Raw genomic sequence first — 14,090 nt, forward strand, 5'->3', positions numbered from 1 at the left:
ATCTTAAGGGTGCAATTCTCCTCCTTTTACTATAGGGACCTGAAGAGATGAGAGGCAATTTCATAAAGTGAGGAATGTGCTTCTTACAACAGGAGACCTTAGGGCTTCCCAGGTGGCTCAGTGGTAAAGAACCCGCCTGTCACTGCAGGAGACACAGGTTCGATCCCTAGGGAAGATCCCACACGCTGCAGAGCAATTAAAGCCATGTGCCACAACTACTGAGCCTGTGCCTTGGGGCCCAGGAGCTGAAACAAGAGAAGCTACTACAATGAGAAGCCTACGCATCACAACTAAGACCCAGCACCATTAATAAATACATATTTTAAAAAAAACAGAACTTAGAGAAGATGCAGGTCCCAGTTTCCATTAAGTCAGACCACCTGAAGAGTACCAGGAGCCAGAGGACCTTAGCAAACACACGGATGTTCACTGCACGAACAAGGGCGAGACACACACCCAAGATCTGGGCCTGGAAAGCCGTCAGGTGACGGGGGAGCCTCTGACCATCTCCACTCTTGTTAACCTCCAGTTCTAGGAAGCAACAGCTAATGGAAACAACATTCCAAAAGCGCTCACGCTTAGTACATGAATAATTAGACTAATTATCATGATCATTATATTAGCACTCCTTCCTTTAACTATGGCTCTCAAGGTAAAGAGAGATTAAGGAAATAAATCGAACAGCAGTCAACTCTGGTTAAGAAAGGCCTATCCCCACTTGGCCCAGCATTGCATAACCCCCTCCCGTCCTAGCAGGAAATGGGTCAGAAGCCACTGACTCTGGTCTGGAAACAGGGCCCAGGATGGGCCAAAGTTCTCTAGCCCCTGTTAGGCTCATCTGCCAGGTGATCACAGGGCACTTCCGGCCCTAAAACCCTACTGTTTTAGGAAGGCCAGGGCTGTACTGGCCAACGTGGTTCTTGATCCCAGGAAGATCACAGACCTACTGCAAGACTGTCTCCCTGAAAGCCATCAAAAGCAACAAGGATCTTCTTTACATGGCAGTCCTAGAACAGAAAAGGCTGCCAGTCCCCCGCCGGGATGTGTGGGGCGCAGAGGACAGGAGAGAGACACGGCGGCAAGGAAGTGTCTAGGAGCTCGTCCAAACTCGGAGACAAACAAGGCCAAAGTGCGGGGCCCTGCGGGCTTTCTTCTCGTTGAAAAAGAAAAAATCACTCTCCCTAAAATTTCAAAGAGACCTATAATTTAGACTTATAGTAACCTTGCCTCCCTCCTTTGAGAAAAGGTCAGCCCTGAACTTTTCATCATATTCCAATGACTCCTAAATTTAAAAGTGAATCCAGGAAAAAAAAAAAAAAAAAACTGAACCAAGAAACCATGTTTGGGGACTTCCCTGGCAGTCCAGCGGTTAGGACTCCATGCTTCCAATGCAGGGTGCACAGGTTCAGTCCCTGGTCGGGGAACCAGGATCCCACATGCCACGTGGTGTGGCCAAAATATGTTAAAAATAAAGAAGAAATTATGTTTGATACAGATGATAGAGATACTGATAATCTATCATAGATTAAAAAAAAAAGGTTGAGCCCAACTTTGTATAAACATACATTAGGAAGATATATGTATATACCACAGACGACATCTGGGAGACACCAGAATATTAATACTACTACCTTGACATGGTCAGAGAAGGCAGTGGCACCCCACTCCAGTACTCTTGCCTGGAGAATCCCATGGACGGAGGAGCCTGGTAAGCTACAGTCCATGGGGTCGCTAAGAGTCGGACATGACTGAGCGACTTCACTTTCACTTTTCATTTTCGTGCATTGGAGAAGGAAATGGCAACCCACTCCAGTATTCTTGCCTGGAGAATCCCAGAGACGGGGGAGCCTGGTGGGCTGCCGTCTATGGGGCCGTACAGAGTCGGACACGACTGACGCGACTTAGCAGCAGCAACCTTGACATGGTAAAATTATAGGCAATGTTTGCTTTGCTCATTTATATGTTCCTCCTGGAGGAGGAAATGGCAATCCACTCCAGTAGTCCCATAGACAGAGGAGGCTGGTGGGCTACGGCCCATGAGGTTGCAAAGAGGCAGACGCGACTGAGCATGCATACACATCTATGTTCCTACCTTCCTACTACAAACATTAATTTTTTCATTTAACTTTTACAGAATCAAGGCCCCATGAAGAGTGTCACATGCTGCAGCCATGAAAGAGTATCACTGAAGTTCATGAGTAAAAACTCTTTTTGCCCCAAGACTTTAGCACCAACACAAACTCATTCAACTAACAAGTATCTGCCGCTTTATCCTCAGCTTCAATATCTGCAAAATGGGACCATAACTCCTCTTCTGGCATTCTAAGGAAAAAACTTATCCTTCAAGTGCTTTTTATCTTTCTTTTCTCCTGAGAAAAGCAGTTTTAAAAAGATTTATTTATTTTTAATTGGAGGATAATTGCTTTACAATGTTGTGTTGGTTTCTGCCATACAGCAACATGAATCAGCCGTAGGTATGCATATATCCCCTCCCTCATGAACCTCCCTCCCACCTCCCATCCCACCCCATCCCTCTAGGTTGTCCCAGAGCACCAAGCTGAGCTCCCTGTGTGGTACAGCAAATTCCCACTGGCTATCTGTTTCACATATGGTAATGTATGTGTGTCAATGCTACACTCTCAGTTCGCCCCAACCTTTCCTTCCCTTACATAAGGTAATGTGTATGTTTCAATGCTGCTCTCTCAATTCATCGCACTCTCTCCTCCCCGCCCCACCCGGCTCCCGCTGTGTCCACAAGTCCGTTATCTATGTCTGTGTCTCTATTGCTGCCCCACATAGAGGGTCATCAGAACCATTTTTCTAGATTCCATATATATGCATTAATATACAATACTCCAAATGCTTTTTAGAAGCTTAAGAAACTCTTCCATTGGCCTGCGGATATTTCCAACTTCTGAATAATGAATATATTATTTGTAATTCTGCAGCTAGCACAAGGGGTTAGAAAGGAGTCTGAACAAAGCAAATAGTATTGGATTTAACGTAGGCCTTGCCTAGCTACAAGCTTTCAGTTCCAGTTTCTAACTGCACTCAACAGCCACTGCGTCAACGCAGGTGTCCACCCTCATGTGGACAGATGCACACCAGCATACGCATGTGTCCACACACACAAAGCCAGCTTCAGGCCTAACAATAAAGATGACTGACATGATTCACATTTGTTGGGCATTTCCTATACATGCATAATCATATTTAATCTTCCCTAAATCTATAAAATACCATCCCGCTTATTACAGATCAGGAAATTGAGGCTTAGACAGTTTAAGTAATTTGCCCAACGTAACAGAACCAGTATAGCAGAGGGAAGATTTGAATTTGTCTGCCTGATGCTAGAGTCAGAGCTCTCTTTTTCTGAGTATTTTCTTTCAGGCTTCCTTGATAGCTCAGTTGGTAAAGAACCTGCCTGCAATGCAGGAGACCCCGGTTCGATTCCTGGATCGGGGAAGATCCCCTGGATAAGGGATAGTCTACCCACTCCAGTATTCTTGGGTTTCCCTTGTGACTCAGCTGATAAAGAATTGCCTCCAATGTGGGAGACCTGGGTTCAGTCCCTGGGTTGGGAAGATCTCCTGGAGAAGCGAAAGGGTACCCATTCCAGTATTCTGGCCTGGAGAATTCCATGGACTGTGGGGTCATAAAGAGTCAGACAGGACTGAGCGACTTTCACTTTAAAGTCTTTATTGAATTTGTTACAGTATTGCATCTGTTTTATGTTTTGGCTTTTTGGCTGTAAGACATGTGGGATCTCAGCTCCCTGACCAAGAATCGAACCTGCACTCCCTGCATTAGAAGGCAAAGTCTCAACCACTGGACCACCAGGGAAGTCCCTGGAGTTAGAGCTCTTAATTTTCCTATGAGACTGTGAAAAGCATGTCCAAAGTGAATTAGACATCTTGTTTCCCCCTTGGGGACCAGTAGGTACCCAGGGAAAGTGCATGCACAGAGGAGCTATTCAGCAAGTTTTCCAAGCCGCTCCATCCACACCACTCAATGCCTCACTTCGTTCAGGAGTTCTCCTGGATCTGGGCCTCCCCTGAAAGCTGAGCCCACAGGGCTTTCCTGCTTTCAGGCACTGATGTCACCGAGAGGCCTGGCCGAGAGACTACCATTCCAGCCTTCTTCAGTTGCTGGAGACAATGCCCAGGTGCAGTCACGTGACCCCCAGCCAGCCTCCATATGGCTCTCAAGTGTTAGGTAACACCCCTCTTGTCTGAGCTCTGGCAACACATTAGCACACTGCTCTCTGCAATTTTCTCAGCTCCTACCAACCCAGAGAGAATTTATCAAAATAGGCAAACTGCACACAGTAGGGGCTACCAGCATGGGAGATAAGGCAGATCAGCCTTATCGCTTACCCACTAGTTAGCCTGACACTTGGCAGAAGTGAAAACAGGCTTGGCTTAACTACAGTGTTAGATGTGGGGCTAGGATGTGTGCCCTCCATCTTATTAGGAGAGGGCTAGAACTTAAGAATTATTAAGAGACTAAGAACATAGGGGGAAAGTAGACTAAAAAAAAAACCAACTTTCAAGCAGTGACGCAAATCCTTTCTGGATTAAGAAGGGAGACATAACTACGTAACTGACACCAACACTTACTAAGTGGCAGGCACTGTGTTAACTGCTAATACATCACTCATTTCATCCTCACAACCATCTCTTAAGGGAGGTAATTTCCTGCCCATTTTACAGATGAGGAAACTGACACGGTAGTGATGTGCCCAGCCGCACAGGGCTTGCATGAGACGTAGGTTGAACAAGCAGGTTACACAGGCTTTTGACACTAGGGCTAAAACTTTCTTTTTAAATTGAGGTCCTTTTTACACAGGGTGAAACGCATGTATCTTAAGTTACAGCTTGATGAGTTTTGAAAACTGAAATATACCCCAGTCAATACATGGACCATTTCTACCACCCTTAGAAGTTCCCCTGTGGACCTCCCTGGTGGTCCAGTGGCTAAGACTCCATGCTCCCAATGCAGGGGGCTCGGGTTCGACCCCAGGGTCAGGGAACTAGATCTCACATGCCACAACCAAGACCTGGACAAGCCAGCCAAATAAATAAATAAATATTAAAGAAAAGAAGTCCCCTTGTGCCCCCTTTCCGATCAACCCCTACCTACTTCCAAGAGCAGACAATGCTGATTTGTCGCCTGGAGCAGGGTTATTTTGATCACCCACTCAGTAAACCGCATGGAAGTGGCACCTCTCCCTCCTTATGTCCTTCTAGAAAGCCACCCAGCTTCCCCACTGCTCTCTTTCTTGGTGCCTAACTCTGGCCAGAGGACCCAGAACCATTGCTTGAGGCCTGAGAAGCTGCAAACATACCAGTTCTCACTTGCAGGACCATTACCGTGGCACATCACAGGGGAGAAAGGAACACTGAAAATTGTCAAGGGGAAGGGAGAAGCCCTTCAAACTGCATTTAGCTTCGGGGCCAAGTGTGAACAAGTGATGAGCTTGCATTTCTCAAAGGAATGGTCCAACAGGCTTTCCTGATTTACAAGCAAGTGGTAAACGCTTCAGGAATTCCAAAGGTCAGGGAAGAAAGAGAAACAGTCCCAGGGCTTTTGTTCTCCACCTCGCCTGGGTGTAAAACCCTGATGAAAAAGCCGGGGATACTGCTGGTTTTTTTAATTAAACAGGATAGGTTGAAATTTCACTGGCTGTTGCACCAATTGGAATCCAGTAATTTTGGGGGATCTAACAGGATGAGGAGGGGAAATAGATGCCAGAACTTGAATATGCCATGAGACAACCCCGGGAAAACTCCTTCTTGTGAACCAAGAAGTACTGCCAAGCTGACAAGAGAGTCGTCATTTTAGAATCTAATCAAACTCAAAACAGGTAACATTGGTAGCGTCTTAAAAAACATTAAGACTGAGATGTCTCTGCCACAGCATGACATCAAGTAACTTATTATGCCACATGAGCAATGACCTCAGGAAATTGTTTAAAATAGATCTTTGTAGGTAGATCTATTTAAACCTCTTTTGGAATATACCAAAGCTGACTGCTCCTCCTCCCACAGGGGCCACAAATGCAGCTGATTCTCATCAGCTAATAAGTTCCTGGCTCAAGATGACAACTTGCTTAGTTGCAGGTGAGTAGGTGAGCACAGGGGCCTGATCCACAGAGAACATTTGCTCCAGTGCCTGTGAATCATACAGACACTCAGTTCCAATATGTTCCCTGCACTTTCTGAGTTAAAAACAGAACGCAGTGGCAGGAGCCAACACCTACTTGTGGCAGGCTGTCAATCAGACAGGCGCGGCAGAATGCAGCAACAGGAAAGGATGCGGTCAAACATGCTAGCAGGTGTAACCTCCACCAAAACTCCGTTTAAACCCACGCCTCAAGACAAACAGCACCAAAGCATCCTGGCTCCCCAGGCCCCTCCCAACACAGTGACTTTTCAATCCAGTTTATAAGAAGGAACCTTAACCAATTGCACTTGCTCTGGGGCAACTGGAAACACAAGATGAAAGGGAGGCAGAAACACAGGCGTCCTGACCTCAAATGAAACTTTATAGTCACTCGCGGATGCTCTGGTCCCACCCGACACTTCCTGTAACCAGACACTCTCCGTTACAGCTCCTTGCCCCCCAAAAGAAAGGTTTGTTTTTCTTTTTTTTTCCTTGTCATTGTCAAACAACACTTAAGTCCCTGAGTTCCAAGTCAATTGCAACATGTGGATGACAGTCACTCAATTTCAAATTCCTTTCACCAAACATCTGACCAAACCACTGTCCTGGAGTTCTTCACACCCAACAAACCAGGAAAAGACACCATTAACACCGAAATACCAGTGGGCCCACATGCAGAGAACACTGCAACTTCACATTCCATTTCTACAACTATAAATTCGACTTTCCGAGGCATCATTCCTTCCTTCCTCCCGGAAGGTAACTCACATTTGCAACATGATTTGGTTCAGAAAGATGCCATCCGCTAAATCCATGTACATGGTCAGGTTGTCCTGGTTGCCGCTTCCGAATGGGCCAAAAGTTTTCACCTGCGGGGAGGGGAACGCGGAGAGTAAGGCAGTAAAAGTCACCCCCACGCGCTCAGTCTAAAGCTCTCCAGGCGGGCAGAGCCCCTGGGGGCAGAAGGGAGTCACCCACGGCCACCCACCCTTCCACAGCACGCTTCTCCCGGGCCTCGATCCCCCTCCCCGTGCCAGGCAACAGAAGAGAGACAGCAGAAAGAAAACTTCCTCGCCACTTTTTTGCGGCGTCTCAGAGTGGAAAGAAAATAAAATAAAGGGTACTTTTCAATAAATATCTCAGGTCTCAGATCTATTGGAAATCACAGCGCCCACCCTAGCCGTAAACGTTCTTACTCGAAACTCCCTAATCTCCACTGCTCTCCACCCGCTGGCCTCAGGGGTTCAGAAACTACACAAGGATATCTTAAGGGAGTGGGTCCTTTTTCCAAGCGGTCAAGCCATGCGCCCAGGGTGACCACTAGGACCCTGTCGCTCCAGGGCCGCCGGCCCAACGCCCTGGCGGGAACAGGTGTACCCGCTCAGCACCCCCGCCCGGCCGAGAGCGAGGCGGGGTCCTGCACCCGGCGCGCCGTCTGCAGAGTTGGAAATAACCCCAGACCCCGGGACACCGACCCCGACCCTGGCTGGGGGTGGGGGGTGGGGGACGGAGGGCACTTGATGAGTCCTCTGGGTCTAGGGGCTACCCGGGCCCCGGCTGGGTCGGGTTTAACTGCGATCGCCAGCCGGCGGGAGAGGAGCCGGTGCCCCAACAATGGGGCGGGGAGCCAGGCACACTCACCCAGGTCACCAGCGGGCTCTGCAGGAAGAGCTCCATGAGCTCCGAGACCGTCACGTCCATGCTGAGGCTGCGCCCGCCGGCTCCGCGCCCCGCGTCCCAGTCCCCCGCGCCGAGGCACAAAGCGGCTCTGGCAGCGACCGGCGGGCGCGGGGCTGCGGCGGCTCGCGCCCGGGAGACAAAGGCGGGGCGCGAGCCCACGTTCCGCGGCTTCGGCGGCCCCGCGCCCCGCCCGGGGCTGGGGGAAGGGGAGGGCCCGCCGCTCGGGGAGGAACAATGCGGGCGGCGGCCCCGCCCCTTGGCGGCCCTGGGCGATCGGCGCGCCGCCTCGCGGTGCTGGAGCCGGGAGTCCCGGCGCGGGCGCGGCGGCGCGGGGGCGCCGGGAGCGGGCAGCGGCCCGCACGTGTGCAGGGGGAGGGGGCGTCCCGGCCGCCCGCACGTGGGGCTGCCGCCGCGCGCAGATGCAGAGAGCGCTGCCTCGGCGGGCTTGGGGCCCCAACACGTGGCTCCTCGCTGCGCGCGTGCGTCGGCCACCAGCCCGGGAGCCCGTTGCAACGGGCCCGAGAGCAAGAGAGCGTGGGTCCCGGCCTCTGCCTCCCCGGGTGCGCGCGTGGGAGACCGAAGGAGAGCGGAGCGCGCTGCCCACCCAGGTCGATTCGGGCACACCGCACGCTGGAGGCCCAGCGGAGCCCACCACCGCCAGGCTGGTGGCCCCCAAGCAGGTGCAGCCCATCGGCCGCGCGGAGCCACCCAGGTGCCGCCGAGGCCCCGCTGGGCTCCGTGACGACAGGCCCAAGCCCGCCAGCCTCAGGTGCTGGGGTCGGCCTCGTGGGCAGGTGGGGCGCAGGCCCGGAAGTCAGAGGAGGAAAGTTGGTGCTGAGTTTAAGCCGTAGGAGCGCGACCTCTTGCGCCCCACCTTACCACCTCCCAGGCTGCTAGCCTTTTAGAAGTTCCCGCAGAAAAACGGGTGTTGTGGCCGCCCCGACCTGGACCCGGCCCAACTGGGACACGCCCTCCCTCCAACCCCAGCACCACCGCCGCTTTGCCAAGAGTGAAGCCAGATTCCGGATTCCTACTTGGAGGACGTAGCGGCAGCTTGGTGGTAGGCGACAGGAAAGAGGACAAGTGCCCCAGCTGGATGGAAAGCCAGCCCTGGGCCCAGACCCACAACCTCCCTGCTGAGACAGCTGCGGTGGATCGCGCGGTCTCTACCTCACCTTGGGCCGGTAATAATTTCACGCTACGATTCAGTCATTGTTCAAAACATTTTACACAGTTTAACTAGTCGAATCCTCAAGAGTTTCCCAGTTGAGCCCACCGATGCTGTATTGGCCTGAAAGCGCCTAGCATAATTGGTGGCAAGTATACAGTAGGCGCTAAATGGCTGCTGGTTTGCATGTGAAAGTTGACTCTGTCAAGCGTTGGGGCTGCGGCATCTGCCGGTGAAATGTGGAATTGCAGCCGAGTTCCGTGGTACTTGAGCGGGTGAGGGGGTGAGATTGTGGCCCTGCCAGGCTCCTCTGTCCATGGAAATTCCCAAGAATACTGGAGTTGGTTGCATGTTTCCTCCTCCAGGAGGAAATCTTTCTGGGTCTTTCTGGGTCTCCTGCTTTGGCAGGCAGATATTTTACCACTGAGCCACCCGGGAAGTCAGCCAAGTCGACTGCTGGTGCTGCTGCTAAGTCGCTTCAGTCGTGTCCGACTCTGTGCGACCCCATAGACGGCAGCCCACCAGGCTTCCCCATCGCTGGGATGCTCCAGGCAAGAACACTAGAGTGGGTTGCTATTTCCTTCTCCAATGCAGGGCATCCCTAAAAAGAAGTGCCGAATTCAGGATGATGGAAGGGAAAATGGGAGACTGAAAACTAAAATTTCGAGCTTATGTGGTTTCTTTGTGCACCAGAAATGCAATAATTCCTAATTGCCTATATCATGAAATCAGTTGGAAAATAGATAAAATATGTATTTATGCCCACCTCTGTTTAAAAGGCCCCTGTTCTGTGCGGCTGGGATTTTTTTTTTTTTTCATATTGATCCCAACTATTCTGGAAAGACAAGGAGGCGATCTTTAAAATTATTAGATAAGCATAATCTTTCACACTAGGAAATACATTGGACAAATGCTTTTCTGACAGTTGTCGCTGAGGACACTGACACCTCCTGGGCCACAAATATGTCAGGAATTTCTGTTTGGGGGTCAGTTAGCTGCTGTGTTGGTTCATTGTCATTGATGTATCTGCAGTTCATTGGCTCAACCCCATTTTATTCCGTTGGGAGCGAGCTGACTGAGCATCCTTGTTTCCTGGGGGTGCAGGGTGTCAGGTAAACTGGATGGTGCCCAGGTTGCAGGAGTGGAAGGCTTCACAGGGTTGGATGAGCTGGACAAGGCACTTCCTAGAAACCCTCTCACTCCGTAAGATCAGAGTAAGGAGTTTCCTGGGTGACTTTACAGGGTAATTTTGAAGTTCAGGTGATGGGGTGTAAAAAGGTCTATAAAGGAATCTTCCTCACTGTCTCCTCCTCATCTGTTGCCACTGCCCCCCACTGCCCCCATCTGCCATTATTTTAATAAGAATTGTTTCCCTTATGTCTCCATTGAGTTGGCCATAAACTTCAGGAAGCAAACACACAAACCGTCTATTAACCACTAAGCAGTAACCCTCTGTCCCCTGTCCATCCAGACCAACCCTTGGGTTTCACTCTTATCTGAAACTTAACTGCTGCTGCTGCTAAGTCGCTTCAGTCGCATCCGACTCTGTGTGACCCCATAGACGGCAGCCCACCAGGATCCCCCGTCCCTGGGATTCTCCAGGCAACAACGATGGAGTGGGTTGCCATTTCCGTCTCCAATGCATGAAAGTGAAGTTGCTCAGTGGTGTCTGACTCTTAGCGACCCCAGGGACTGCAGCCTACCAGGCTCCTCCGTCCATGGGATTTTCCAGGCAAGAGTACTGGAGTGGTTTGCCATTGCCTTTTCCAGAGACTTAACTATTTATTTACAATTTTTTTCTTGTTGATTTCTGCATGAAAAGTAATTGCTTTGTGCATTGCTTCCTAGACAGAAGCAGTACTTTAATTATGTTGTTCATTCCGATAAAGAAATTTTCTCCCTTTCTCAGAAAATGCTGGCTCAGCTGTGTAATCTAATGGCATCTCTGTAATTTGATAGGAGTTTTAAATAATTCATACAACTTTAAGGAGGGGGGAGTGGCTATTTGTTAATGTCTTTGTAATTAACTTGTTATAAGGAGCATATATTAATTTCATAATTAAATGCTTGTGTTAAAATACACATAACATAAAATTTACCATCTTAACATTTTTAAGTGTACAGTTCAATAGCATTAAGTACACTCACTTCGTTGTGCAGTCCTTGACACCATCCATCCCCGTAACCCTTTTCATCTTGTAAACCTGACAATACCTATAACTTTCCATTCTTCCCTGCTCTGGCCCCTGGCAAGCCTAATTCTATTTTCTGTCTTTATTATTTTGACTACTATAAGTGGAATCATACAGTATTTGTCTTTTTGTAACTGTATTATTTCACTCAGCATCATGTCCTTAAGATTCACAGAATACCTTTCCTTTTTTAAAGCTGAATAATACTCGTGTGTGTGTGTTGAATTTTGCTTATCCATTCATCAGTGGATGGACTTTTGTGTTGCTTCCATGTTTTCGCTATTGTGAATAATGCTACTGTGAATATGGGTGTACAGGTATCTCTGTAAGACCCTGCTTCTGATTCTTTTGGATACATAGCCGCAAGTGGGATTGCTTCATCATTTGCTTAATCTATATTTTGTTGGAACCTCCGTACTATTTTGCATAGTGGCTCTCCCAGTTTACAGTCCCACGAACTGTGCACGAGGGTCCTTTTCTTCACATCTTTGCCACCATTTGTTATCTCTTATCTTTCTAAGTTTCACCATTCTAACAGGTGTGATGTGATCACTTGGGTATTTTATTTCCTTTTGCCTAATGATGATAGTGATGTTGACTGTCTTTTCATGTACCTGTTGGCTATTCATATATCTTCTTTGGAAAAATGTCTGTTCAAGTCCTTTGCCCATTTTAAAAATTGGATTATGTGTTGCTTTTTCCTGTGAGTTGTGTGAGTTTATATATATATATATATATATATATAGGGTTTTAACCCCATTATCAGATATATCGTTAGCAAGTGTTTCCTCCCATTCTATGGGTTGCCTTTCATCTTGAGTTTCTTTACTGTGCCCAACCTTTTTAGCCTGAATTTTACTTTTTGTTCCCTTTGCTTTTGGTATCAGCATGGCCAAGATTGATGTCAAGAACCATACATGGCAACATTTTCTTCTGAGAATCTTTTTGTTTTCAGGTGTTACATTCAACTAAATCTATTCTGAGTTAGTTTGTGTGGATGGTGTAAGAGAGGAGTTTAGTTTCATTCCTTTGCACGCAGCTGTCCAGTTTTCCCGACACCATTTACTGAAGAGGCTGTCTTTTCCTCATTGCATAGTTTTGGCTCCTTGGTCATAAAATAATAGACCATATATGGGTGGCTTTATCTCTGGACTCTCTATTCTGTTGCATTGACATATGTGATGTTTTTATTCAATACCCTTCTATTTTGATTACTACAGCATTGTAATACAGTTTGAAATCTGGAAGCATCATGCCTCCAGCTCTGTTGTTCTTTCTCAAGATTGCTTTAACTATTCCTGGTCTTCGTAGTTTCATATAAATTTTAGAAACTTTCCTATTTCTGTGGAAAGTGCCTTTGGAATTTTGACAGGCGTTCCGTTCAGTCTGTTCATTGCTTTGGGTAGTTTGGACATTTAAACAATATTAAATCTGCCAATCCATGAATATGGAATATCTTTCCATTTTATTTGTATCTTTGATTTCCCTCATCAATGTCTTAATAGTTTTCAGCATATAGTTCTTTTGCTTCCTCGGTTAAATTTATTCCTAAGTATTTTTTTTCTTTGGTTGCAGTTTTAAACGGGATTATTTCCTTAATTTATCTTTCTGATAGTTATTGAGGTGTCAAAACACAATGATTTTTATTTATTCTGTATCCTGCAACTTTACTGAATTAATTTATTATTTTAATACTCTTTTGGTGGGATCTTTTGGATTTTCTATGTATGTCATCTGCCAACAGTAATGGTTTTACTTCTTCTTTTCTGATTTGGATACCTTTTTCTTTTTCTTGCCTAATTGTCCTGGCTAGGACTTCTAATACCATGTTGAAAAAAAAGTGGTGAGGAAAGGCATCTCCTTGCTCATCTTTGGGGGAAAGCTTTCAGCTTTTCACCATTGGGTATGACGTTAGTTGTGGTCTTGTCATTGTGCTTGGTCGAATCTGGTTCTTTGCAACCCCATGGACTGTGGCCCGCCAGGCTCCTCTGTCCATGGGATTTCCCAGCAAGAATACTGGAGTGGGGTGCCGTTTCCTCCTCCAGGGGATCCTGCTCACCCAAGGATCTCTTGTGTCTCCCGCATTGGCAGGCAGATTCTTTCCCACTAGCGCCACCTGGGAAGCCCAGCCTTGTCATAGGTGGCCTTTATTATGTTGAGGGTTATTTCCTCTCTACCCTCTTTGTTGAGAGTGTTTTCATAAACAGATGTTGAATTTTGTCAAATGCTTTTTCTGCGCATATGATTTTGATCCTTCATTTTGTTAATGCGGCATATCACACTCATTGATCTGCAGACGCTGAACCGTGATTGCACCCCTGGAATGACCCCACTCAGTAATGGATATGATCCTCCCTTTGTTTCCTTGTGAGAACTCCATGGTTTTGGCTCTTACACTGAAGGCTTCAATCCACTGTGAGTACATTTTTGTATGAGGTGAGGCACAGTTTCATTCTTTAGCATGTGGCTATGTGTCATTTCAGCACCAGTTGTTGAAAAGACTGTCCTTTTCCCACTGAGTGATCTTGATGTCTGTATTAATCAAGGTTCTTCAGAGATCCAAACCAATAAGATGTGTGTGTGTCTACTTATGTCTGTCTGTAGTATATAGAGAGACAAGGTGGGGAGAGAGAAAGGGAGAGAGAGATTTAAGGAATCGGCACATGCAGTTTGGGGGCCGGCAAGCCCAAATCTTCAGGGCAGGCCCGCAGACTTGAGACTCAAAGGAGTGTTGATGTGGCAGCCCGGGTCCCAAGACAGACTGGAGGCAGAACTCCCTCTTCCTTGGAGGAACTCAGTCTGTTCTCTTCAGGACTTCAACTCGTTGGATCAATCCCACCCACACTGTAGAAGGTAATCTGCTTTACTCAGAGTCAACTGATTTA

General features: G+C 47.9%; 1 protein-coding gene across 1 annotated transcript in view; it reads right to left on the reverse strand.

Moving 5' to 3' along the window:
* Positions 1 to 7,866, reverse strand: part of CCDC88C (coiled-coil domain containing 88C) — a 143,478-nt gene extending 135,612 nt beyond the window's left edge. The window contains exons 1-2 of the mRNA XM_068991108.1: positions 7,807 to 7,866; positions 6,934 to 7,034 (exon numbers count right to left, since the gene is read on the reverse strand). Of these exons, the coding sequence (XP_068847209.1) occupies positions 6,934 to 7,034; positions 7,807 to 7,866 (161 nt within the window). The remainder of the gene's footprint in view (positions 1 to 6,933; positions 7,035 to 7,806) is intronic.
* Between the last annotated feature and the right edge of the window lie 6,224 nt (positions 7,867 to 14,090).

The sequence above is a fragment of the Capricornis sumatraensis genome, chromosome 19 (genome assembly GCF_032405125.1).
Source record: "Capricornis sumatraensis isolate serow.1 chromosome 19, serow.2, whole genome shotgun sequence".
NCBI lineage: Eukaryota > Metazoa > Chordata > Mammalia > Artiodactyla > Bovidae > Capricornis > Capricornis sumatraensis.